The sequence below is a fragment of the Tamandua tetradactyla genome, chromosome 4 (assembly GCF_023851605.1).
Source record: "Tamandua tetradactyla isolate mTamTet1 chromosome 4, mTamTet1.pri, whole genome shotgun sequence".
Taxonomy (NCBI): Eukaryota; Metazoa; Chordata; class Mammalia; order Pilosa; family Myrmecophagidae; genus Tamandua; species Tamandua tetradactyla.
This window is the reverse complement of record NC_135330.1, coordinates 83,014,161-83,042,093: the sequence shown is the minus strand read 5'-3', so window position 1 is coordinate 83,042,093 and position 27,933 is coordinate 83,014,161. Positions and strand designations below refer to the sequence as shown.

At 40.2% G+C, this 27,933-nt stretch overlaps 2 protein-coding genes and 1 long non-coding RNA gene across 11 annotated transcripts in view; 2 read left to right on the top strand and 1 right to left on the bottom strand.

Moving 5' to 3' along the window:
• Positions 1 to 2,115, top strand: part of TAF1A (TATA-box binding protein associated factor, RNA polymerase I subunit A) — an 80,623-nt gene extending 78,508 nt beyond the window's left edge. For all 9 annotated transcript variants that reach the window (XM_077157923.1, XM_077157922.1, XM_077157921.1 and 6 more), the window contains 2 exons: positions 337 to 491; positions 1,734 to 2,115. In XM_077157923.1, the coding sequence (XP_077014038.1) occupies positions 337 to 491; positions 1,734 to 1,846 (268 nt within the window). In that variant the 3' untranslated portion in view covers positions 1,847 to 2,115. The remainder of the gene's footprint in view (positions 1 to 336; positions 492 to 1,733) is intronic.
• A 2,098-nt stretch (positions 2,116 to 4,213) lies between these two features.
• LOC143681141 (uncharacterized) overlaps positions 4,214 to 27,933 on the bottom strand; it is a 51,560-nt gene continuing 27,840 nt past the window's right edge. Inside the window, exons 3-6 of the long non-coding RNA XR_013174388.1 lie at positions 17,327 to 21,318; positions 11,546 to 12,358; positions 9,525 to 9,590; positions 4,214 to 4,642 (exon numbers count right to left, since the gene is read on the bottom strand). This is a non-coding gene — a long non-coding RNA (uncharacterized LOC143681141). The remainder of the gene's footprint in view (positions 4,643 to 9,524; positions 9,591 to 11,545; positions 12,359 to 17,326; positions 21,319 to 27,933) is intronic.
• Positions 9,910 to 27,933, top strand: part of HHIPL2 (HHIP like 2) — a 41,660-nt gene continuing 23,636 nt past the window's right edge. Inside the window, exons 1-5 of the mRNA XM_077157915.1 lie at positions 9,910 to 10,308; positions 17,505 to 18,157; positions 19,065 to 19,208; positions 20,246 to 20,577; positions 21,442 to 21,568. Coding sequence (XP_077014030.1) covers positions 9,988 to 10,308; positions 17,505 to 18,157; positions 19,065 to 19,208; positions 20,246 to 20,577; positions 21,442 to 21,568 — 1,577 coding nt within the window. The 5' untranslated portion in view covers positions 9,910 to 9,987. The remainder of the gene's footprint in view (positions 10,309 to 17,504; positions 18,158 to 19,064; positions 19,209 to 20,245; positions 20,578 to 21,441; positions 21,569 to 27,933) is intronic.

The following is a 27,933-nucleotide window of genomic DNA, read 5'->3' as shown; positions in this document are numbered from 1 at the left end:
GAGAAGTTGAGCAATTTGCCCAGGGTCGCGCAGATAGGAAATAGATCTGTGATTTGAATCCAGGAGTTTGGCTTCAGAGTCTGTGATCTTAACCATTATATTATATGGGGCTGACTATTTAATTAAATGGAAAAGGGAAAATAGAGGTAGAAGAGAACAGAAAAAAAGGATTTGCTTTCATGTTATTGCTAATTACATGTGTCATGGCCATACTCAGAATTTACTTTTGAAACCTTTTCCTTGTCATCTTTTCACAGACTCTACTTAAATTAAAATTTTGACAGTATAGATCTGTTGCCATCATGGACCTTCCCTTTTGACATTTTTCTTTTCCAGAAGTCATATTTCCTGGGTTCAAGATGAGTGGAACTGCAGGAAAAACTGGTGGCCAAGCTTTCACTTCAGCTCTTTTTGGGCAAAAAGTGATTGGAAAGAGGATGAAGCTTTGGCTTGTGAGAAAGCTTTGGTAGCTGGAATACTGTTGGGAAAAGGTACTTTTTTGTTTCCTTTAATCTATACATAACTTTTGGATGATTTTGAAATTACAAGTGTGTGACAGTCGTTATGTTAAATCTTACCTCGCACAATGCCCAGGGATATTAGGTGCTTGATATTTACGGTTGAGTGAAAGAACCACTCCTGAGTTGGGACCAGGTGATGTGCTTGTAAGGAATCCCCATGAGTTAAAAACGAGTGATTTTATCACTATTGCTCATTGTGATTGGTTCCCATGCTTTAACTTGAGTGTCTTTAGGGGGCATTAAGGTATAGCATACAGACTTTTTCCACAGCAAATGACTATTTGGCACTGATGTATAGAAACAAATATAGATTGTTTGCTTTATTGGAAATAGAAACAATATTTTTTATTGAGCTTATTATTCTATACTAGTTGTATATTTATTTATTTGTTACTGTAAAGAAATAATATTTTTCCCTCTTAAGAAAAAGAATACATCCTAATAACTTATCAAAAATCCCCATAAAGGAAAACAGGAATTAATGGGTTTTTTTTGAAGACTGTTTTGGCTGATAAACTTTTACTTGCTTTGTACCACTAGAATATGAAAAGTTAGCCAGTCATTGAAATGAAACTACTGCAAAATATGTCCCAAAATGAAGAAGGTAAACCTCACAATGATCACTCGCAAGCAATCTTTTACCTAAGATGTTTAAGGTGTCTTAAAGGGATTCTTCTTCAATTCTGTTTTAGATATAACTTCTATTCTTTTGGAAGTAATATTTTTGATGAATGTTTTAATTGGTTACTAAGATTAATGAAGTGTAGGTTTTGTGGTAGGAAAGAGTAAAAAATGAGTGTAATTTAAAATTTTCTTTCTAATACACTGATGAAAAGGAACAGAAATGCTATTAGAACTGTGATTTTCTACTACTTAATACAGTGTGTTTGAGCCAAGTCTGTAGACTTGGGCCCATTTTCCAGTTCTGTCACTTATTTTCTGTGTAACTTTAGATCAAGCAATTAACCTTGGTAAACTGTCCCTGTGAAATGACTATTGTAACATCTGTTTGCTTACAGCATTGTTGTAAATGTCAAGTGAACATCATAGCAAAGTGCTTTGCCAGTTCTAAAATACCTATGAATATCAGGCATTATTATGCCTGAAAATGGGCACACCTCTTTTCTGTCAAGGTGTTAGTGTGGGGCTTGAGTCAGTCTCTTGAATTAAGCTGGGTTCCTGCTCTGACACTTTTTTGTTTTGTTTTTTTAGGTTGTAGATATTTTCGGTATGTTTCAAAACAAGGTCATCAAGTCTTAAGGAAGAAAATTAAGCAGTTGAAGAAATCTGTGAAAAAATACAGTATTGTAAATCCAGGACTCTGATATTATTAGTCATTTCTTGTTTATAGTGCCTTAAATGTAATAATAGCTCAGTAGATAGTTATTTAATATGTCATTTATTTGGTGTTTCAAAAAGGTGGTTTATATGGCTACAATAAGGTTATATTTTAAAATATTTTCTTTTATTCTCAATTACAGCTTGAGAAAGTTTTTTGTAAACATGCATGTTTCTATTTTTGTACTGTTAAATCTAACACCTTCATTAAGGAATAGTTCTTTCAATAAATGATTATATTTGTTTCTTCAGAGAATATAGCTATATAGCTCCACAACAGTTATTGCTGTTTGCAGATAATTTTTCCTAAAATGTAACTTGTGGTACTGTGAATGAATGAATTTATATTGTTTTAGTCTCTAATTGATCCATGTTAGATTTACAACTATGAAGAAATATATCGATGATGACTTCTGTTGAGAAACTTTGGAAAGACAAGGGTTTTAAAAAAGGACTCCTTTCTTTTTTGGTGTTAAGACATGGCAGTTTGGGGCTAAGTGATGTTCTGAGAGAAAGAGGATTAATTTGGGTCAGACGGCATACAGGGGGCTAGGTACTTTCAGCTGGCACTGGCCTAATATTAAAAGGCACTTGTTTTTGTTTTTTTTTATTGTGGCAATCCAGGCATGCTTTAGAACATATGTGCCCTCTCTTTTTTCTTTTGGAAACCAGGATGCAGCAGTAGACAGCTGGACAGTGGAGGAAACTCTGCCAGTGAAATAGGGTCCCAGGGTCCCAGAGTAAACTAATGGGAAAGCTTGGCTAAGAAGCCAAGAACAGCTTTATCTGAACATGAATGGAGCTTTATAACATGTTTGGATAACTGTAAGTGCTCCGTCAAAACATGTCTTGGCTCTTAAACATTTACTGTTTAGATAACTAGTTCCATGTAGGCTTACAATTTACAAGCCTGCTGTTTTGACAGCAGTTGACACATTTTTCCCATTGGCTTCTATTCCTACCAATTTTAAACCATATGTATGAAAATGGGGGGGGGGGCAAGTTATGCTTTGTCACTGACTTACATTTCATTGTTCTTTTATACTGAGTAAGAAAGGGCTATCAACAGAGAAGTACCTGACCTTACAAGGTATGTAGGAAACCAGGTAGGTTCCCATAGAACCCAAATAAATTAATTTAAAAGCTACCGCATGGATAGAGCAGCTTCATTCCTAGGAGTGAGTGATGAGGCATCTAAGTCAGTGCAGGAGTGAGACTCACAGGTGACGTGAACAGAGATCTCAAGGCCAAGATCATCAGGGCCTCGACTTCCCGAGAACTTTTGGCAAAAGCTATAAAATAGAATTCATGAATTCTTGTTACCTCTGTGAGAATGTAGGTGTGAGGAAAAGAGAAATGAGTAGATACGTTTTTTGATTTCCACACAAAGCTTAGTTTCCTAGAATTTAAATATCACATATGTTCATATCTAATTGTGCAATAAGAGCAGTGAGAATCAACACCTGTGAAATTTTTTAGGTGCACTGACGTTAAAGCCAGTTTCGTGAATAATAATAGTTGCTAGAATGTATTGAGTGCTTTGGGCTTTATATTTCATCATACCATCATCACAACCCTGTGAATTATTCCTGTTTTACAGCGAAGGAAAGTGGCATCCTTCAGAGATTAATTAACGTGTCCAAGGTCACAGCTGGTAGTGGTGGCGCTGGGACTGTAACCAAATAAGCGTGGTTTCAAAGACGCATTATCATCTCCTGTCTGCATTGCCTCCTGGTTTAGTCAGTGTGTGTGCAGAGCATTGAACTATTAGGCAGCAAGGAGAAGATAGAGGGGAGCTGTAACCCAGAGGCTGTCAACTAAAGCTGAACCTTGGTAGGCTGGTGGGCCCACCCTTCCTCACTAGTCCCTATACAGCCTCTTTATCAGATGACCGCATTGTTTATATTTGTACATCTATCTGCCTGTCTCATATGTTATCTAGACTTAATTATCTCCATATCACCAACACCTAGTAGAATTTCTAGCTCATTAAAAAATTATTGTGCTAAACTGAACAAATTTTATGAAAGTTATAACTGAATATGCCTATCCCATTGGAAGTAATATCTTGGCAAGTTTATGCCAGGAGTAAGACCTTGGGGGACTTGGTTTGAATCCTGGGTCTATCATTTGATAGTTCTGTGACTCTTAGGCCTCCTATTCGGCTCTCTTAGTCTCAGTTTCTTAATCTGTAGAATGGAAACAATAGGATTTGCCACATTGAATTGCTACGAAGAATTAAAAAATATATAATGCCTTGGCTAACAATTACTGTTTAATAAGTGTTAACCACTAATTAGCTATACATCATGACTACACTGACACTTTTAGTAACAGGAACTAAATAAAGAGAATTTAAAGTCTACTGGTTTTCTTTTGAAAGTTTCTGACATACCAACATAGCATAATAAATGAGTTGCCTCCCACTGTAAAATACACCCATCTTTAAATTTATGTACAGCCCAGCTAACAGCCGTGAACTTGAAGGCGGCCCTTGCACACTTTGGGATGTTCTTTCTGCACATTTCTCTCCTGATGCACTGTCTTTGAAGATTCTTGTTTGTCTCTTGGCTGCCCCGAACTCTGATCTCTGATCTCTGACTTCTCAGCTCATAGGGTCTGCCATGCTTTGCTTGGACTGCAGCTCAGTGCACTGCTCTTGGGAAGTTGTCTGCAATCAGAGAAGCTGGAAATTGTGGGACTTCATGTACACCTTCGCCAGTGATCCCAGTCGTGTGTACCTGTTGTCCACTTCATGAAAACAATTGCTTCATATATTTTGTCTAGGACAGAAGAGATACAAATTTGACTATATTAAAATTAAAACTTTTTTTTATCAAATGTCACCTTAAATGAAATTAAATACAGTCTACTATCGGTGAGAAATGTTTGTTGATAACACATATAAACTGGCAAAAGATTAAAAAAAATAAGAATTTCAAATCATTAAAAACAGGCCAAAGAATTCAATAAAAAAAAATAAAGGGGGCTTGCTAAAGCTGCCAAAATGCTATATACCAGAAATGAGTTGGCTTCTACAATGGGGATTTATTAGATTATTAAGTTTATAATTCTAAGGCCATGGAAATGTTTCAAGACATGAACAGAAAAACATCTGAGTTCTGAAGACAGGCTGCTGGCATCCGGGACACCTCTTGTCACATGGGAAGACATGACTGGCTGGTCCTTCATCCTGGGTTTCACTGCTTTCAGCTTCTGCTTCCATTGTCTACTTCTTTGAGTTTCTGTGGGTCCTCTTAGCTTTTCTGGGGCCTTTCTTTATGCTCTCTGGGTTTCATCTCTTATAAAGGACTCCAGTAAAAGGATTAATACCTGCCTTTGAACAACTTGTCAAATGAAGTAAACTAATCAAAAGGTCCCACTTAGAAAGGTCTGTACCCACAGAAATGGATTAAAAGAACATGGACTTTTCTGGGGTATAAAACAGCTTCAAACCATCACTGGCGTGAACAGGTATTTTACAGAGGAGGAAATACCGATGGGTAATAAAAATAATTAGGAAAGTGCAATCAAGTGCACAACGAAATGCCAGTTTTACCCATTGAATTAACAAAAATGAAGCTGTCTAACAGTGCTAAGTTTGACGCGACTGTGGATTGATGGCCTATACAGTGCTGGTGGAACTGTAAGGTGTGGCAGTCATTTCAGAAAACTCTTACTCTGCCATTTACCAGTACCATTCTTAGTGCTTGCCCGAATATACCAGGAGACAGCAGAACTGTTCACAGCACCAAAAAAGAGAAAAAGAACAGCAAAATAAACTTGCAAAAAAGACACAAATGCCCATTAGCATGAGAATGGATAAATTGTGGTAGAGTAATATGTGTATAAAAGAATAAACTAGCTTTATGTATCATCATAGATGAATCTCAAAGTTGAATGAAAAACACGAGTCTCAGTATGCTACTTTATGGCTGCACAGAATTCAAATTTTTTTATAAAGTTCAAATTTGAGGCCTAAAATGTTATTGATGCATGCAGATTGTGATGAAGCTATATATAAAAAATGAAGGGAATGATAAAATTCCAAATGGTTAGCTTTGAGTGGTGAAGTCAGGAGGATAGGATAGGAAAAAGCTCATTAGGGGATGTAAATTATTAATGGTCTAATTTTTTGGATTAAGTGGTGTTACTAATATTGACTATTATGACCCAAGCATTGTGATGAACCCCATTTCATGCACTTTAGATTCCTTTTAAAAAAGGAAAGGATCACACATAATATTCCATTTATATAAAATGTCCGGAGTAGGCAAATCTAAAGATAGAAAGTAGATTAGTGGTTGCCTAGAACTAGGATATGTTAGTGGGGGTGGGGTGGGGGTAGTGATGGAGAGGAGTGATAGCTAAAGGGAATGGGTTTTTTTTTTGGAAGTGATGAAAATGTTCTAAAATTCATTGTGGCGATGTTTGCACAAATAAGAACCATTGAACTGCACACTATAAATTGGTGAATTGTATGTGAATTATATCTGAATTGTCTAAAAATTGGTAATGATAATATCTAATATCTGTACTGCTTATCTAATAGAATTCTGAGGACCAAATGAGATGGAACATGAGAAAGTTCTTTGTGAATTGTAGTGTATAATACAAATGAATCACACCTAACAATCAATACTTTATCTAAAAACCCTGTACAGCCTTCGTTAAGATTTTCTTTGTCTCCTCCGGCCTGATGTCATTTCTCTCACCTTGGATCCCTAACGACAATTCCTCCTTTATCGTTATTTTACTATAACATGCCTTGCATTATTGCGACACTTATTTTTTCCTTTCTTCTCAGAGCATAAACTTGAAAGAATTTATTATGTATCAGTTTTCTGTTAAACATTCCACTTCCAGCATAATACTTTGCATATAATGGTACTTATTTACTTGAATTGACACTAATGCATCTATTGTCAAATTAATTATTGCCTGATTAATTTTTATATATAATCACATCTATTAGTAATTAAATCTGAAATGTTATATATTTTATAATCAGAAACATGCTGTCACTGTATCTGAAAAGATCCTGCCAACTGATCATTTCTTCCTAATCTTTGCAGTGACTCTAAACTAAAAACAATAAAATCTGATTTGAACATGTCCTGGGTAGATAGGAAAGTTTGTGTTTTATTATGTCCAAGTTTTTTTTTTTAATGTGCTATAATTCTTTAATTAGAGTCATTTAGAATTACTTTCTAAACAGGAGGCAGTTTTCTTGGACTCAGTTATTTCATGGCAAAAATGTCAATGAAAGTAACAAAAAATACTCCCAGGTCCTACATGAAATGGGGAATGCATTTTCACGTTACAGGGTCACCTCACATTTCTGAGAAGGCGATAGTGGCTATGAATTCACTGGTTGAAACTGGACCAAGTGTTGCTCCTCCAGCCCAAGGCTTCCAGAGCAGTGAGTTATCTGATCTTTGCAGAGTGAGCCTACTGGAAACAGCACAGTCACCAACGAATTGTGGATGCCATATTATGCTTTGTTTTTTTTTTTCATTTTTAACTTTTTAAAACTTTTTTATTGTATAGGATAACATATATACAAAGCAAAGAAATAAAAAAGCAATAGTTTTCAAAGCATCTTCCAACAGGTAGTTACAGGACAGATCCCAGAGTCTGTCTTGAGCTACCATACGGTCCTCTCACACTTTTCCTTCCAGCTGCTCCAGAATACAGGAGGCTAGAAGGCTTAAATGTTTTTTTATCATCACAATAAACTTTTTCCCTTTTTTTTGTGAAAAATAATATATATACAAAAAAAAGTAAATAAATTTCAAAGCCCAGCACCATAATTAGTTGTAGAACATATTTCAGAGTTTGACATGGGTTACAATTCCGCAATTTTAGGTTTTTACTTCTAGCAGTTCTAAAATACTAGAGACTAAAAGAGATATCAATTTAATGATTAAGCATTCATGTTCATTTGTTAATCCTATCTTTTCTGTATAACTCCATTATCACCTTGATCTTTTCATCCCTCTCTTTAGGGGTGTTTGGGCTATGGCCATTCTAACTTTTTCATGTTGGAAGGGTCTGCCAATAATAAGGGAGATGGAACTATCTGATGTTCTGGAGAGGCTGGGCTAAGTTTAGGACTTATCTGGACCAGGGACCTATCTGGAGGTTATAGGTTTCTGGAAAGTTATGCTAGTGCCTGGAACCCTTGTGGAATCTTATATATTGCCCTAGGTGTTCTTTAGGATTGGCTGGAATGGTACTGGCTGGGTTTGACAGGTTATGATAGGTGGGTAGCAAGGTCTAACTGAAGCTTGTTTAAGAGCAAGCTCCACGGTAGCTTCTTGACTCTATTTGAACTCTCTCTGCCGCTGAAACTTTATTAGTTACACTTCTTTTCCCTCTTTTGGTCAGGATGGAATTGTTGATCCCATGGTGCCAGGGCTGGATTCATCCCTGGGAGTCCTCTCCCATGTCACCAGGGAGACTTTCACCCCTGGATGTCATGTCCCACATGGGGGGGGGGGGGCAATGATTTCACTTGCAGAGTTGGGCTTAGACTGAGGCTACATCCGAGCAACAACAGAGGTCCTCCAGAAGTAACTCTTAAGCATCACAAGAGTAAGCCTCAGGATCGAGGGCATGGCCTATTGATTTGGGTGTCCCCAAGGTTTGACACAGTATCAGGGGATTCCCTGATAGTAAGGTTTAATAGTTCTGTAGTCTTTCTCCCCTCCCTCAGGGGACTTTGCCAATACTTTTTGATTATCTGGTTAATATACTCTAGGATGTATTCAGGTATTACAATATTCTGTACGGGATTAAAGGGCCTCTTTCTCATTCTGTGCTCTTTGTGTTTCAGTTGTTCAAATGAGCTGTACAGATAGGTTGAATTAGATTATGCACTACAGAAAATTTCAGTTCCAGATCAAATAAACCTTAAAATATAGACTCTGCCTTCCTTACCACTGTGTTCTGAATTACTTGTTCTGTGCTAATTCATCAGATTGTGTGCCTCAAAAAGACAAGTTCGTGTCGTAATCATGATCCTATGAATGAAACCTTACTTGAAGTAGAGTGGGTCTTCAAAGATGTGATTAGTTAAGATGAGGCCAGACTGAATTAGAGTGGGCCGTAATCTGATATGACTGGTGTCTTATAAAAAGAGGAAATTTGAACATGCAGAAAAGGGGAGAATGCCATGTCATGATGGAGGCAGAGACTGAAGCGCTGTGGCTGCAAACCAAGAAACAGGATTGCCAGCCAACAACAGAAACAAGGAGGCAAAGAAGGGATCCCCTGTACAGGTTTCAGAGCTTGGCCGTGTGGATACCTTGGCTTTGGATTTACAGCCTTCAGAATGTCAGAGGGGAGGGAGGGACGACGCCTCATTTGTGGTACTTTGCTATGGGAGCCTTAGGAAACGATGCATAGGCCTCACTGACTCCCTGTTTATTCTGGGCCACACCCCTTCCTTTTCCTTTCCTTTCTCCTCCTTCTTCTTGCTCCTTACTGTGGAAATAAGGTAAATGAAATTTGCTCTTTTTCTACCAGTCCGAATACACCCTTTTAGCCCTGAGACTTTTAAAATCAGATTGCAGGAGTCCCCTGCCCCACCCCCCCATCTTCCCAGGCCTATACCTGAGGCCCAGCGGTGCTCTCCCGTCTGTAGGAACACTTGACCCTTACCTTCCAGGCTGACACGTGGTTCTGTGTACTATGTGGCTTTCTCCCTGTGACTCTGGGCTTCTCTGCCTGTGAAGAAACAAAAGTGTGAATTTCCTGGTCTCCCCTTACACAGTTCCTACACACAGGAATGTTTTGCACCTCTGCTGTGAACACCGTGCATCTTTTGCTAAGCAACCACACACCCCAGTAATTCAGCAACAGAGGACAAGACCTGTGCCAGCTCCACTTTGTGGTTAGTGGGACAGGGAAACTTCCCGCTCCTTTCACAGAAGGGACACTTCCCAGAAACCACCTCAGTGAGCTTGCTGAAAGGAGGGAACAGAATGAAGGAAAAGAAAACGAGATGGGAGTGGGGTGGAGTAGGTGGGGAGAAGAGTGGTGGAGGAAGAGAGGGAGGGCCCTGGGGCAGAGCAGGGAAGCCAGTCTGAGCAAGCACAGCAGTCTGAGTGCTTCCAAGGCCAAGATGCTGAGGAAGTGGGTTCCTAGGGGTGGTGAGAGTTGGCAGGCCCCCTGGCTCTCTATCTCTTCTGGCATTTTCTGCCTTTGCCTCCCAGTTTTGTTGGGCCACGTAGGCTTGCTACAGGGACACCCCCAGTGCCTGGATTATGGGCCCCCCTTCCAGCCCCCTGTGCACCTTGAGTTTTGCTCTGACTATGAGGCCTTTGGATGCTGTGACCAGAGAAAGGACCACCGCATCGCTGCCCGGTACTGGGACATCATGGACTACTTCGACCTGAGGAGCCACGAGCTGTGCGGAGGTTACATTAAAGACATCCTTTGCCAGGTAGGCCTGAGCAGAGCCGGGGGCGGGGGGGTGCTTAGAAGAGCACTTCCAGCTCCAGCAGTTCAGGGTGCTGGATGGTGTGGGCCTTTGGGCACCCAGCCCTTTCAAAGCTCACCTGCCAGGTACCTTATCTGAGAGCTGAGGGCTTTGGATAGGCACACGGAGGCCAGGGTGTGCTGAGTTTGGTGTCCGTGGGTTGCCTGGAACTATCCCTCTGGGGTTCTGCTGGCCCTTGGAGTATGGCAGAGGCTCTCGGAGCAGCCAGTATCTGGGTCCTCTGCAGTACTCCGAGAAGTGGGCACAATACATGCCTGTAGCTTTTGGGGAGCATGTGGAGGAAGTCCAGCCCACGGAGGCCCCAGCTGCTGGGGTACAGTCCTTGGTGTCATTCGTGGCAGGGGGGCTCGGATGTAAGGATGGTGCAGCAGGTGATGGGGGAAAGCCCACACCAGGGCCCTGCCTGCCCAGGATTCCAGAGCTGAAGTGAGAGAGCGTCAAGCCACTAAACGGCAATAACTCACAGAAGTCCTGCTTGGCCTGGCTCTCCAGCAGCCAGAATCCATACCCCTGAGAGGCATCATATTAGTCCAGCTCAGCTGGAGTATAGTATAGATGCAGGCTGCATACACTGGGGCTGTGAGAAGACGGTGTTTAAGGGCGTCGGGGAAGTCAGCATTGGAGAGCATGTGATAGAGGGTGTCAGGGGAAGAGCTCGCTTGTGTTTTGGAGGATGAGAGACAGGAAGCGCAGGCAGGCCTTTGACCTGAGACCTTCCTGGGCACGTCAGTGTAATTACTGGGCCATCTGCAGGGGACCTCCTCACCTCAGCCACAGACAATTCCTGTTCTGGAGCAGTAATCCTAACCACCACCTACCTGCCCCAGCCCTGCCTCCCGGGCAGGGTTAACTGGGCTTCCCAGTCCAGCAGAGCCTGGAACAGCAGCCTGCTGCCTGAATAGTGCTGCCCTGGGCTGTACCCTCACCTCCAGCACTGCTCCCTTGGCTGTTTCCTGGAGAATTAACTCTGGGATAACCACATGGGCAGAGCTGGGCTTGTGTGAGCAATACTGAGACAGTTTATTTCTGAGATATCCTTTGGTAAAAATGTGCCCCCCCTCGCTCTGTCCCTCCCCTACCCCCTGCCATTGGAGGGGAGGTTTCCAAAAGCCAAATTCACCAGCTCTCCTGTTCTATGGGTTTGAGGAATAAGGATAATATCAGCAAAAGACAGTCCTACCCTTGCCTAATTTGTTCAGCTTTACGAGGCCATCTTTCTCCCTGACGCACATGTGCTGTGTCCCCAGAGAGTTTCTTCCAGGCAGTCATGACTGTTGTTTTACTGATGAGTCAGGTCCAAAGAGTTTGCACTTGACTTGCACAGCAGTGCTGCAGCGTGAGTCTAGATGCTCAGACTCTAACCAAGCCCTGCACTCTATGGAGCACAACATGCTCACATGTAGTAACGACAGCTCCGGCTCCAGACTGGCTCTCTTACTTCATGGATTTCTGACCTTGGGAAAAGGTCCATGTGACCAGCTGTAGGCATGTTGTTCACTGCTGTATTCCCAGTGCAGAGGACAGTACCTGGCACATGATGGGGAATCTGATATGGATGACTCTTCCTGTGGCCTTAGCTTTCTATGACAGCGATGGAGCTAACTGAGTGGAAGCGACTATGCAAACTCTAAATCGCTGGACAGGAGTGTGCCATGGTAGTGGTGATCGTTCCACAACCTTCTTCGGGTCCTGCCTTTTCATCCTTATTTCAGTCTCCTCTCTTTCTTCTTTCCACTCCCCAAGGGTGGGCAAGGTCAGTAAGTTTCATTTTGCTTCTAGTCGGCAGCTCTGATGATGATCCTAACAGAGGCTGACAGCTGGAGGAGAGGCGCTGTGAGCGTCCACTCTTGGTCACCAGATCAAGCTTGTGCAGAGCATGGGACGGTGTGGCTGCTAGACCAAAAAACACACGAGGCACAGAAGTGGACATGACTTACTAACAGGAGAAGTTCTTCAGTGGAGGCCTTCCAGCCATGAGCACTGTGTGAAGGGACTAGAAATAGATCAATGAGTCAGTATATGATTTCAGAACCAAGACCTTCCATAAAGTAGGAGGCCATCGAGTCTCTAGCATAACCCATCAAACCTTAGTGTTTTACTAAGGGTAGTGTTTAAGACTGAGATACCATCAATGCCATGTTTTACTTCCCTAGTTACATTCTTCCCCCTCTGGGGAGATTGTTTACTTTCTTGACCTTTGTCCTTGGCTAAGGCAGGTTTGCTACAGGCTTTTAGGAGGGGGCCTGGGTACCGGGCCTCACTCTTTCTCTCTTCCTGATAATCAAAAGCTTGCTCTGCAATCTGCAATCAGGGCAAATAAGAGAAAGAGCACTCAAATACGGCTGGAACTGCTGCTGGTCCCTTTGTTAGGGGATGATGGAAACAAGACAAATGAGCAGTCCTATGCTGCTGGCTAACTGGGGAGAGCCACTCAGGACTCACCTGGGGCTGGTTCTTGATCTGGTGGGCTCTCCTTCACTCTCCTTCCCTACCTATACGCTTAAAACCTGCCTCATTCCAGTTACTTCTTTCATCACTACTGGGAGTTAGTTGGTTGTCCACAATGTTCTATTTCCCTCCTGAAAAGTTTTATAGTTTTGAGAAGTCTGAGTAGCAGGTACTCTGTTGGATCTGCACTCCTCCTGGATCCTTATTCGTATAGAATCATGATTGCCTTATGGCCACAATTCAAATTCAATTCAAATAGCCCCCAGCCTCGTACCTTACACATGGCAAGCAATTAACACATATTTTTAAATACTCGAAGAAATCAGTGGATGCCTGATCTCTGAAAGTAACATCTTCCATGTCCATTTTAATTATTTTATTTTTAATTGTAAAATATTTCAATATATAGAAAAGTATAAGAAATTAATTAGCACAGCTTCAACAAATATGAATTTTTTGCTATATTGATTCAGATTTGTATAAAGGAAATCTTACACGTACAACATTTAGATTGAGAAGTTTAGTGTCATGTCCTTCAAAAATATTTATTAATGAATAAAATTTTGAGCTAAAATTCTGGAGATACTATATAGAATATGAGAGGTTATTTTTCCCGCTGTGCCCTTTAGGAGGTTTAACTGGGTAGAAAATTTGGGTGCTAAAGAAGAGAAATTGGTAATAGATGCAGATTCTTTTCTAGACAATTTCTTTTCTGCTTACTCAAAAATTCAGACAGCCCCTAGTGTGACCAGTCTAACTGCTGAGATATATAGAGTCTCCATCCTTTTTTTTTTTAAATTAGAGAAGCTGTAGGTTTACAGAAAATCATGCATAAAATACAGAGTTCCCATATACCATCTGTTTTAGCTTGCTAATGCTGCTGGAATGCAATACACCAGAAATGGACTGGTTTTTGTTTTCTTTTTTAACGTGGGCAGCCTCTGGAAAATGAACCTGGGTCTCTGGCATAGCAGGTGAGAATTCTGCCACTGAGCCACCATTGCACCGCCCTGAGCTGGCTTTTAAAAAGGGGGCTTACCCTTTCTCATCAGTCCTCTTCACCAGTTCCCTATTTCCTATAACTGTACAAATGTATGTATCAGTATTTTTAATCTTTGACAATGTAATATTGCAAACAATGTCAAACTTGATCACTGCATCATTAATAGCCCATTGTATTTCACGTTTCTCTATGTTCTCATTTTTCTTGTAACGTTTTCATTTGTCTTGAAGTAATAGTTAATGTTGTTACTGATTTCTAAGGGCTCATTTACAATGAATGATGTTAGTCTTTTGATTTTCATTCATTGAACATAAAATAAGCTGTATTTTTTTTTTTTTTACCATTCTTTCTGTTTTATTTTTGGTTGTACAGAAGTTATGTATTCATATATAATAATTTTGTGTTGTATGGCTTTTGAGTTTTGTATACTTAAAAACATTTACATCAGTTGCATACATATGTTTGTGCTGTATTTTTTGTCATTTTTTAATGTATGAGTCATAACTTTGGTTCTAAAGCATTAAATTTCAAACTTACAAAAAAAAAGGGGGCTTACTTAGTTACACATTTCCATTCTTCTGAGGAAAAGCAGGTGGCTTTCATCTGAATTCCTCTGTCTCATGGGAAGGCACACGGTGATAACGGCTGGCCTTTAGCTCCTGGCTTCTGGGTTCAAATGGCTTTCCCCAGGGTGATTCCTTTCTGCATCTCCAAACATATGGGTCTGAACTGGTTCTGAGCTCTGAGCTACATTATGCTAGGCTGTGCTGAACTCTGTTGAGCTGTTTCTCTCTCTTCTGACTTGCCTTACTCATTGAGGAAGGCACTTCCCTCAGCCAACTGCAGACATAATCAGCCATAGATGAAATTCATGTGTTAATAATTTAAGTCCACAGCAACAGGACAACTGGGCACCATCACCTGGCCAAGTTGACACCTGAACCTAACTACTACACCACCCTATTATTAACACCTTGCATTAGCATGGTACATTTGTTATGATTCATGAAAGAACGTTTTTAAAACTGTGCTACAATTTATAGTCCATAGTTTACAATAAGCGTCACTGTGTTTGTTTACTATCCAATATTTTATTTAATTGTATTCTGCTAACATTTATACAACCTAAAATTTTACCTTTCACAGTCAAATATATACTTCCATGCTATTCATTACATTCACTATAATCTCAAATAGAAACTTTGTACAATTTAAGAATTAACTTCCCACTTCCTATCTCTATTGCAATTCCTGGTAATCTATATTCTAGTTTCTGACTCTGTGAATTTGCTTATTCTAATTATTTCATATTAGTGATATTATACATAATTTGTCTTTTGGTGTCTGGTTTATTTTATTCAATATGATGTCTTGAAGGTTCATCCATTTTGTCGCATGTATCAGAACTTCATTCTTCTTATGGTGGAATAATATCTATTGTATGTAAACAACATGTTTTATTTATCCATTCATTGGTTGATGGACACTTGGGTTGCTTCTATATTTTGACAATTGTGAATAATGCTGTTATGAACACCGGTGTGCAAATATCTGCATCTGTGCTTTCATAACCAATCTGCTGTTGAAACCATCAAAGGAATTTTTCATTTCAGTTATTGTATTCTTTGACTCCAATATTTCTCTGGAGAGATCCTCATATTGTTCATTCATAGTTTTCCTCATAACCTTTAGTTCTCCCTTTACGTTTTCCTTTATCTCTTTGAGCATATTAAGGATCATATTTTAAAGTCTGTCTGGTAAGCCTAAAACCTCCTAATCTTCTTTGTTGATGATTTCTGGACTTTTATCTTGTTCCTTTGAATGGATCATCATTTTCTGTTTGTTTGGGGTTGTATTGAAATTGTTGCATTGAACACAGTATATTTTAATTATTTTTTTAATTTTTTAAACCAAACACAAACATTCTTACCATATGATCATTCTATTCTACATATATAATTAGTAATTCACAATATCATCATTTTTAATATTTTAAAGTGTTAACTCTGGGATTTAGTTCCTGAGCTATCTGTTCCTTAAATTTTTGCCCAGTTAGTGGTATAACACAGATTTTCTTGAATGCCAGGAGCTAATCAAAACCAACAAGTCAAGATCAGAGGTACCTTTCATAGTCTTTGCAAATTGGCTCTGCTTTGGCTGGTGGTCTCTTTCAGAGTTTAGCCTTCCTATCAAGATCAGCCTAAGGCAAATGGGAAGTGCAGGGTCCCCTCTGTCTTAGATGAGCCTGTCTGGAACCCTGGAGCCTGCTTTTTTCCTGAGCTTGCACTAGCTGGAGGTCTCAGGATTTCCCCATTTATAGTTTACAGGAGTTAGAGTGAACATTCCTGTTCTAGTTTGAAAGCTGCTGTAATGCTATATACCAGAAACAGAAAGGCTTTTATAAAGGGGAATTTATTTAGTTGTAAGTTTACAGTTCTAAGGCTGTGAAAATGTCCAAATTAAAGCAAGGCATTAGAAATGTCCAATCTAAGGCATCTAAGGAAAGATACCTTGGTTCAGGAAGGCCAATGAGGTTCAGGGTTTCTCTCACAACTGGAAAGGCACATGGTAAACATGCTGTCTGCTAGCTTTCTCTCCAGGCTCCTTGTTTCATGAAGCTCTCCTGGGCGCGTTTTCCTTCTCCATCTCTAAAGGTCTCTGGTTGTGTCAGCTCTAAAGTTTTTCCGAAATGGTTCTCTCTTAAAGGGCTCCAGTAAGCAACCCCATCTTGAATGGGTGGAGACACATCTCCATGGAAACAATCAGCAAGGTCCCACCCTACAATATTGAATGAGGATATTCAATATTTTCCGGGGTACACAAGAGATTCAAACCAGTACAGTCCCCTTTACTCCCTTTGAAATAGGCCTCCTTCCCCTCCTGGGTGCTCTTTAGAGTGACTTAATGTGAGTAGTCCTTTGCCCCAGGCTCCTTCTCACACGGTCTTAACTGCAAGCAGCTTCTCTGGCCTCAGTACAAACTCTGAGAGGCAACTGACATACATGCACTCCATTATGCACACAAGGGCCACCCTGCCCCTCTGGAAGAGTCAGGACCTACAATGGGGGCGTGCAAGCTGGCTCTACTCTGCATTGTGAAAGGGTCTGGGAGAGACCAGCAAGGGTACTACCTTCTATGGCTTTGAAGTTGCTTTTTCTTGATTCAGCCCTTGCCCAGTTAATGCAGCCCTTTAATTGTTTTCCATAGTTTTGACGAAGGTCACTATCTTTAAGATTTCTCTGCTGCCTTTGTCCAAGGAAGGCTGGAATAATGGCTGTCTTCAGAGCTGGTGCCACTCAGGGCTAGCTCCCCAGCGATCTGAAGTAGTTGATCAAAGTGAGAGATCTGCAGTCAAATCACACAACCCCTGAGTTTGGAAGGCTAGGTCTTTGTGGCCTGCCCTGGCACTGACAAGCTGCGCCAGGAGCCCGAGCTCCAGTCCCCACTATTGCCTGCCAGGAGGCTGGGGGAAAGGGGGGCGGTAGCTGCTGCAGGGAGGTTGAAACTCACGGGTATTTGTCACAATTAACCAGGGTCTCCCTCCTGCTCCTCCTTGGATGTTGCACAGTATTCCACTAGACTCAGGAGTTTCAAAACAGTTGATTCAGACAGCTCCTGGCAGCTCAGAGGTTGTTGTGATGCAGGGGCTGATTACTAGAGCTGCCTCTCTCTCTCTTTTTCCTTCTAGGAGTGCTCACCATATGCAGCCCATCTCTATGATGCTGAGAACCCTCAGACACCCCACCGGAACCTTCCTGGCCTCTGCTCCGACTACTGCTCTGCCTTCCATTCCAACTGCCACTCTGCCATCTCCCTGCTGACCGATGACCGTCGCCTCCACAAGTCCCATGAAAAGGACGGAGCCCGCTTCTGCCATCTGCTTAACCTTCCTGACAAGGACTACTGCTTCCCCAATGTCCTGAGGAGCGACCATCTCAACCACAACCTGGGTGCGGTGGCTGAAGATCACCGGGGCTGCCTGCAGCTCTGCCTAACTGAGGTGGCCAACGGACTGAGGAACCCTGTCTCCATGGCCCACGCAGGAGATGGCACTCACCGCCTCTTTGTGGCTGAGCAGGTGGGAGTTGTGTGGGTCTACCTGCCTGATGGGAGCCGCCTAGAAGAACCCTTCCTGGACCTCAAGAGCATTGTGTTGACCACTCCATGGATTGGAGATGAGAGAGGCTTCTTGGGATTGGTTTTTCATCCTAAATTTCGCCGCAACCGCAAGTTCTATATTTATTACTCATGTCTGGGCAAGAAGAAAAAAGAAAAGATCCGGATTAGTGAGATGAAGGTGTCTCGGGCTGATCCCAACAGAGCTGACCCGAAGTCAGAAAGGTGAGACTACATACCTAGGAGAATCTGCAACTCTGTATCTGCTTTCCAAAATCAAGCCAACAGTCCTTTGAGGTGACATAGGGGACTTTAATGGTTTTAGAGCCACTAGATTATAATGTTGAGAAAGGAGTTGTTAATTAATGAAGTTCAAGTTGGACTCTTATGCCAAGGCTCTTTATGGGGAATAGCCATCACCTTCCAGTTACTCTATTTTGACCCAGGCTTGTTAGTCTTCACAGCAGAGTAATCAAGGACCAGCAGCTCTAAAAGGGACTGAGAAATTACTATAAATAGTATCAATGTATTATTTATAATATATGAAATATAAATAATACAGCAGCCTCTTTATTAGTGGCCATTAGATCCCAGGCCCTTTACCTTGAATATGGGAGTTCTCATCCTCATAGGACACCATGGCACAAGGCCTTTAACCTATTGCCTCGTGGTAAGATTAAGGACTGAGTTCCAGCTGACCATAAGTTCATCTTCTTTTCACTCTACCACCCACGTTTCCCCCTCTTCTTTCCGTCTTGTCTCTCTTTTCCGTTGTAGACAAGTTAGGGGATTTAAAAGACCATGCGGAATCCACAGCCGAACCCCTCCTAGACTGCTTAAAGGAAGGGATTGAGAGTCATGGAAAAGCAGAGAGGAAGGCCTAGCTCTAGGAAAGGATGCTGCTGCTGTGATTATAGCTTGTGGGTCATGGTAGGAAAGAAAAATGATCCTTTAAAGAATCACACTAGAAAACACAGGGCATTTCGGAGCCCCAAAGCTGTGCTGCTTTGTGATCTTTGGAAATTCTGAAGCAGAGCTTGGTGGGCTTGGACCAATCATTTCTGGGTGTCTCAAAAGGATGCAGTCTCAGCTTGTGTCAAAACCCTGTGCATGGCTTCTTTGTCTCTTCCAGGGTCATCATGGAGATAGATGAACCAGCCTCAAATCATAATGGTGGGCAGCTGCTTTTTGGCCTGGATGGCTATATGTATATATTCACTGGGGATGGGGGACAGGCTGGGGACCCCTTTGGCAAGTTTGGAAATGCTCAGAACAAGTAAGTTGGATGGGGGCAGCATTCTTGACCCCTCTGCCTTTCCCTCTTTTAAAATGGACTATTTTTGCTGAGATGGAGTCTCCAGAGGGCCAAACCCAAAATAACTTCCTGCAAAATGTAGTCCTCTCCATTGAGGCAGTAGGAGGAGCATTTGGTTTTCTGCCCTATAAATTTCATATAAAGTCAGTGTATTTTGGGTAATTAATATTATAGGTGTTCAGTGTGACTCTCAGTGCACTGTAGAGAAGAATTCAGAATTTTAAATACATATTAGCAGGACATTTGCCACACCTTTCCACCCAGAAAGCACTTGGCTTCCATTATTCTCAGTAATAACCATATTAAGATTAACAACAACAATAATAAGCTAACATTTAAAAAATACCTAGTATGTGTCAGGAATTGCGTTAAATTATATATAAAGAATTCATTTATTCCTCACATCACAACCACAATGCAAGGTAGTGCTACTATCCCTACTTTATAACTGAGGAAACTGAGGCCCAGAGACCAGAGTCATTGGTAGAGCTGTTCAACGCCACTGCCCTTTCTACTGACCACATTACTATATGAGAAAGGACGGGGTCAATTTCTAAAAATTCTCAATATCAGACAAAACCTTAAGGAAACTGTTCCCATCATACAAATAAAAAACTTTAAGTTGCAACTTATATAGGATCACATGGGCCAGGATGGTCTCTTAACTTCTGCCTCTTGGTTTCTTTTTTTGGATTAAAAATGAGCAAGTCTTAGGGTGGGCAATGGTGGCTCAGTGGTAGAGTCTTCGCCTGCCATGACAGAGACTTGGGTTTGTTTCCCAGAGCCTGCCCGTGCAAAAAACAAAAACAAAAAACAAACAAACAAACAAAAAATTTTAAAAAAAGGGCAAGCTTTAACATCTTGGGCATATTTAAAAGAAAAAAATATTGTGCATCTCCATGTTATTCCCAGCAGTTGCTTAGCTTGGTCTCTCAGTGGGCCCTCCTGGGCAGTCTCCCAGGTCCTCTGTGCCTGTTTCTCGACCATCTTTCTTTCAGAAGTTCTCTGCTGGGAAAAGTGTTAAGGATCGATGTGAATGGAGCGGGCTCAGATGGCAAGCGGTACCGAGTCCCCCTGGACAACCCGTTCCTCTCTGAGCCAGGAGTGCACCCCACCATCTATGCCTATGGGGTCAGAAATATGTGGCGCTGTGCGGTGGACCGGGGGGACCCCATCACCCGCCAGGGCCGAGGCAGGATGTTCTGTGGGGATGTGGGTCAGAACAGATTTGAAGAAATCAACCTCATTGTCAAAGGTGGGAACTATGGCTGGAGAGCAAAGGAAGGGTTTGAATGCTATGACAAAAAACTTTGTCACAATGCCTCTTTGGGTGAGTAAGAGCGTCGGTTGGGTGATTTTGTGAATGGGTGGGTTGGAGGGAAAGGTGGACATCCCATTCTGAAGGTCCTTAAAGCATGCCTTTGTTTATGTGCTGTGGGATAGAATGTCCTAAAGAGTGGTCCTCCAGCCATTGGCATTAAAATCACCTTGGGCGGTGCTTGTTAAAAAGTAGATTCCTAGGGATGGTGTGAATGTGGCTTAGTGGCAGAATTCTCACCTGCCATGTTGGATGATTCCCTGGGCCTGCCCATGCAAAAAAAAAAAAAAAAAGAGGTTCCTGGGCTGTACTTTAGACCTACAGAATTTGAATCTTGAGGGTATTGAGGGCACAGGCTGGTTCTAGGAGTCTGTATTTTAAAGGACTGACCCACGTGATTCTTACGCATACTTCTTTGAGAACCATTGGCAGTGGAAAACTGGTGTGCTATATGTTTTATTTCCCAATTTGGGAAAGCCCACTAAAATGATATTCCATATAAAGTCAAGTAAAAGTACAATTTCAAATAAAGTACCATTTACTTGGTCTTTTTGGCTTCTACCTTACAAAGCAGACTTCCAGATCCTCACAGTATTTCTCAAGTCCTTGAACTTGCATATCTGACATCTCAATCTAGGGGAGAAACTTGGATGTGTAGATATCCAGGTGCAATCTCATAGATGCAGGAATTTTCAGTTACCCTCTGCCTGCAGATGACAGTCAGATGGGAAGCTCGCACATGCCCTGGCTAGTCTGTTGAGAAAAATAGGCATGATTCGTTTGGCTGCCTGTCCTACCATTTAAATATCCTCTTCGTCCTCCTTGAATCTTCCATCTTTGACTATGACATGCAGTGTCTTTCCTTGTTTTGGACAGATGACATTCTGCCGATCTATGCTTATGACCATGCAGTGGGGAAGTCAGTCACTGGAGGATATGTCTACCGTGGGTGTGAATCCCCAAATCTCAATGGCCTCTACATATTTGGGGACTTCATGAGTGGGTAAGGAAAGGCTGATGTCCCTCTCTTTTTGTTTGAATTTTCTTACTGAGGTATCACTTACATATAGTGAAATATATTCTTAAGAGCACTGCTGGATGAAGTGTTACAAATATATATACAAGTGTATTACCAGCAACAGTGTCAAGATGCAGAACATTTCCACCATCTGAGAAGGTTCCTTTTGGCCTACTCCTTGTCAATACCGCTTCTTTAACTGCCCCCCTGCCCTATACACACTAGCTAGAGATATACACTATTCTGACCTCTATCATCACTGATTAACTTTCCTTTGTTAAAAAGTTCCATTTAAACTTCATATAAATGCAGTCATAGTGCATGTACTCTTTTTTTGTGTGTCTGCTTCTTTAATTCAACAATAGTGTCTGTGAGATTCCTTAATGTTGCATGTCTCAGCAGTGTGTCTTTTTCACTTCTGTGTAGTATTCCACTGTACGAATGCACACAATTTATTCATCTACTCTCCCGTTCATGGATACTTTGGCTGTTTCTATTTTTGTAATATTGTGAATAAAACTGTTAAAATGTTTCATAGGTCTTGTACATTTAGGTATGTCATTCATATTTTTGTAAATAGTGTTTCATTAAACTTAGTTAAATTTTGTAAGTATTTAAATGTTAAATGTTTGAAAATATTTAAATGTTAAATTTTGTAAATAGTATTTTGTTAAAAAGTATTTTGTGGATGTTTGCATTTGTTACATGTTTTTCGGTATTTAAAAAAAAGAAAAAAGTATTTTGTTAAATTTCAATTTCTGATTGTTCATTAATAGTGTATAGAAATAATTTGTTTTATATTGAGGTTGCTATTTGAGTTATATATCCGGCAAACTTGCTGAATTCCCTATTAGTTCTAGTAGCTTTTTTGTAGATTCTATTGGAATTTTCTATATAGAATATCATTCTGTCTGCAAATACAGTTTTACTTTTCTTCATTGGAAGCCTTTATTATTATTTTTATTGCCTCTTGCTCCAGCTTAAACCTTCAATTTAATGATGAATAGAAGTTTTCCAATCAGTGTGATGTGAGCTGTAGGTGTTTTGCACAGGCCCTTGATCAGGTTGAGGAAATTTCTTTTTATTCCTAGTTTGCTGAAAGTTGTATTGGGTATGGATATTGTATTTGCAATTTTTTTGCATCTGCTGAAAGAACTAGGTGGTTTTTCATTTTTCTTTTGTTAATATGGTGAATTACATTTGATTCATTGTCCAGTTGTTAAATTGATTTTCCGATTGTTAAACCATTCTGGTATTCCTTGGATAAATGCCACTTAGTTATGATGATACCTTTTTTTTTATATTGCTGGATTCAACTTTGTTAGTATTTATTCATTTGAGACAGTGATCTGTTTTTTTTTAACTTTTTATTGTATGGTATAACATATATACAAAGCATATACACATACATATACATATATATACATACATACATATATATATATATATGAAGTAAAGAAGTGAAAAAAAACAATAGTTTCTAAAGCACACTTCAACAAATACTTACAGGACAGATCCCAGAGTTTGTCATGAGCTACCATACCATCCTCTCAGATTTTACTTCTAGCTGCTCTAGAATATAGGAGGCTAGAAGGCTTAAATATTTTTTTATCATCACAATTGCCTTTTTTTCTCTGAAAAATAACATATATACAAAAAAGCAATAAATTTCAAAGCACAGCACCACAATTAGTTGTAAAACATATTGCAGAGTTTTATATGGGTTACATTTCCATAATTTTAGGTTTTTACTTTTAGCTGCTCTAAAATACTAGAGAGTAAAAGAGATATCAATTTAATGATTCAGCATTCATATTCATTTGTTAAATCCTATCTTCACTGTATAACTCCACCATCACCTTTGACTTTCCATCCCTCTCTTTAGGGGTGATTGGGCTAGGCCATTCTAACTTTTCCATATTGGAAGGGTCAGTCATTAATATGGGCTAGGGAGATGGAACTATGTGATGTTCTGGAGAGGCTGCACCCTATACATTTCAGGACTTATCTGGACTAGGGACACATCTGGAGGTTGTAGGTTTCTGGAGAGTTACTCTAATGCATGGAACACTTATGGAATCTTATATATTGCCTTAGGTGTTCTTTAGGATTGGCTGGAATGGTCCTGGTTTGAGGTTGGCAGGTTATGATAGGTAGCAAGGTCTACCTGAAGCTTGCGTGAGAGCAACCTCCAGAGTAGCCTCTTGACTCAATTTGAACTCTCTCTGCCACTGATACTTTATTATACTTCTTTTCCCCCTTTTAGTCAGAATGGCATTGTTGATCCCACAGTGCCAGGGCCAGATTCAATCCTGGGAGTCCTCTCCCACATTGCCAGGGAGACTTTCACCCCTGTATGCCATGTACCACATGGGGTGGGGAGGCAATGATTTCACTTGCAGAGTTGGGCTTAGAGAGAGGCCACATCTGAGCAACAAAAGAGGTCCTCCAGAAGTAACTCTTAGGCATACCTATGGGTAGTCTAAACTTCTCCGCTACCTACAGAAGTTTCACAAGAGTAAGCCTCAGGATTGAGGGAATGGCCTATTGATTTGGGTGTCCCTAAATGTTGACAAAATATCAGGGGATTCCCTGATGGTAAGGTTTAATAGTTCCATAATCTTTCTCCCATCCTTCAAGGGACTTTGCCAATACTTTTTGATTATCTGCTTAATATACTCTAGGATATATTCAGGTATTACAATAATCTATACAGGATTAAAAGACGCCTTTCTTATTCTAGGCTCCCTGTGTTTCAGTTGTTCAAATAAGCTGTACAGATAGGTTGAGTTAGATTACGCACTACAGAAAATTTCAGTTCCAGATCAAATAAATCTTTCTTCCATTGTCTCAAAGAGTTTGTGTGGTTCTAAAATATAGACACTGTCTTCCTTACCCTGTGTTCTGAATTACTTTAACCCCAACCTGTTCAGCTTCATTCTTATCTCTAAATATCAGGTTATATATATTACAAGCCTCTCAAAATCCAGAAATAATAATCACCACTCCAGCCTTAATGTGTCTGCTCTAAAAGCTTACAATCTAGGCCCCGTTTTCTTAAAAGCATTTTATAAAGGTGACCATACCATTGTTGTTTTTTTGTTTCTGGCTTATTTTGTTTCACCAAATGTCCCATATGTTCATTCACATTGTTGCATGCCTCACGACATTGTTCCTTTTTGTAGCAGCACAGCCTTCGTTCATAAGTATACACCATTGTTTGCCATTTTACTTCTCCATCAGTGTATCCTTCAGCCATCTGCATTCACTGAGCATCGTATAGAGGGCCCAAAGTCCACAGTCCATCAACATTCCCAATTTTAGATAATTTCATTGTTCCCAAGAGACAGAAAACCAATAAACACACCCTCGCTAAGTAGGGGATCTAAACCTCCTCTTAACTCTTGTCCCTCACACATTATTTACCTCTGCTGTTGCTATGGTAGTGCCAATAGTTTCCTTTTGAACATAGCTCATAGCATGCAATAGCAGTTTTCCCTCTGTACCCTGGACTTAAACACTCTTTATACAAGCATCGTATCTTTGAAGTAATTCTTACAAGAACTCATTCATATTCCTAGTGTGAGTCAGTGGGACATATAGATCTGCACAACCCTTTTCAATCTTGTTCATCTTCAATATGATAATATTACTTCTAGACCCACTAGAGACTCACCTTCACTCCCATCTATTCCCTTACATTGGAATTCAACCTCATTAGCTAACAGTTCACCCATCTATAGCTTCTATGTATCTCTAAGTTCCCTGTATTCTATATTATAAGTCTCTGATTATACCTTTCTGCTGGTCATAAAAGTGGAATCAAACAGTATCTGTCCTTTTGTGTCTAGCTAATTTCACTCAACATTATGTCCTCAAGGCTCATCCATCTTGTCACATGCTTCAGGACGTCATTTTGTCTTACTGCTGCATAATATTCCATTGTATGTATATGCCACATTTTAATGATCCACTCGTCTGTTGATGGGAATTTGGTTTGTTTCCACCTTTTGGCGATTGTGAATAATACTGCTATGAACATCAGTGGACAGATGTCTGTTTGTGTCATTGCTTTCAGCTGTTCTGGGTATACCAAGTATACCAAGTAGTACTATTGCTGGGTCATACGGCAACTTGAAATTTAGTTTCCTAAGGAACCACCAAACAGTCTTCCATAGTGGCTGCACCATTATACATTTCCACCAGTAGTGCATAAGTGTCCCAGTTTCTCCACATCCTCTCCAACATTTATAGTTTCCTAATTGTTTAGTTGCTGCCATTTGTATAGATGTGAGGAGGTATCTCATTGTAGTCTTGATCTGCATTTCCCTAATAGCCAGTGAAAATGAGCATCTCTTCATGTGCTTTTGAGCCATCTATATTTGGTCTTCAGAAAAATGCCTATTCATATCTTTAGCCCATTTATAATTGGATTGTTTGTTCTTTTGTTGTTGAGTTGTATGCTTTCTTTGTGTATACAGTAAATCAAACCTTTGTCTGATATGTGGTTTCCAAATATTTTCTCCCATTGAGTTGGCTGCCTCTTCACCTTTTTGATAATATCTTTTGAGGTGCAGAAGCATTTGATTTTCAGGAGTTCCCATTTATCTATTTTTAATTTTGTTGCTTGTGCTTTGGGTGTAAAGTTTAGGAAGTTACCTCCTATTATTAAGTCTTGAAGATGTTTCCCTACATTTTTTTCTAGAAGCTTTATGGTGCTAGTTCTTATATTTAGGTGTTTGATCCACTTTCAGTTTATTTTTGTGTAGTGTGTAAGATAGGGGTCCTCTTTCATTCTCTTGGCTGTTGATATCCAGTACTTCCATGCCCAATTACTGAAAAGGCTATTTTGTCCCAGTTCAGAGGATTTGGAGGCCTTGTCAAAAATCAGTTGACCATAGATTTAGTGGTCTATTTCTGCACTCTTGATTTGATTCCATTGGTCAATGCTTCTGTCTTTGTGCCAGTACAATGCTGCTTGGACCACTGTGGCTTTGTAATAGATTTTAAAGTCAGGGAGTGTTGATCCTCCCACTTTGTTCTTCTTTAGGATGCTTTTAGCTATTCGGGGTCTCTTTCCCTTCCAGATAAGTTTGGTAGTTAGCTTTTCCAAATCTTCAAAGTAGGCCGTTGGAATTTTAATTTGTACTGTGTTGAATCTTGTAGATCAATTTGGAGAGAACTGACATCCTAACTATATTTAGCTCTATCCATGAGCAGGGAATATCTTTCCACTTATTTAGATCTCCTTTGATTTCTTTTAGCAATGTTATGTAGTTTTCTGTGTACAAGTCCTTTACATCCCTAGTTAAATTTATTCTTAAGTATTTGATTTTTTTAGTTGCTATTTTGAATGGAATTTTTTCCTTAACTGACTCCTTAGCTAGATCATTGCTTGTGTATAGAAATGTTACTGATTTTTTCACTTTAATTTTATATCCCACCACCTTGCTGCATTTGTTTATTAGCTCAAGTAACTTTGCTGTATATTTCTCAGGATCTTCTAAGTATAGTATCATATCATCTGCAAATAATCAGAGTTTTACTTCTTCCTTTCCAATTTGGATGCCTTTTATTTCTTTGTCCTGCCTGGTTGCTCTAGCTAGAACTTCTGTCACAATGTTGAATAATAGTGGTGACAGTGGGCATCCTTTTCTTGTTCCTGATCTCAGGGGGAAGGCTTTCATTCTCTTTCCATTGAGTATGATTCTGGCTATCAGTTTTTCATATATTCTCTTTATCATATTGAGGTAGTTACCTTTGATTCTTATCTTTTGGAGTGTTTTTTATCAGAAAAGTATGCTGAATTTTGTCAAATGCTTTTTCCGCATCAATTGAGATGATCAGGTGATTTTCCCTTTTGATTTGTTAATGTGCTGTATTACATTAATTGATTTTCTTGCATTGAACCATCCTTGCATTCGTGGTATAAACCCCACTTGGTTATGGTGGATAATTCTTTTAATGTGTTGTTGGATTTGATTTGTTAATATTTTGAGAATTTTTGCATCTATGTTCATTAGGGAGATTGGCCTATAGTTTCCGTTTCTTATAGCATCTTTACTTGGTTTGGGTATGAAATGATATTAGCCTCATAAAATGAGTTAGGTAGAGTTCCTTTTTCCTCATTTTTTGGAAAAATTTGAGTAGGATTGGTGTTAGTTCTTTCTGGAATGTTTGATATAATTCCCCTGTGAAGCCATCTGGCCCTGGACTTTTCTTTGTAGGAAGATTTTTGATGACTGATGGAACCTCTTTACTTGTGATTGGTTTGTTGAGATCTTCTATTTCTTCCTGAGTCAGTGTAGCTTGTTTGTGTGTCTCCAGGAATCAGTCCATTTCACTTAAGT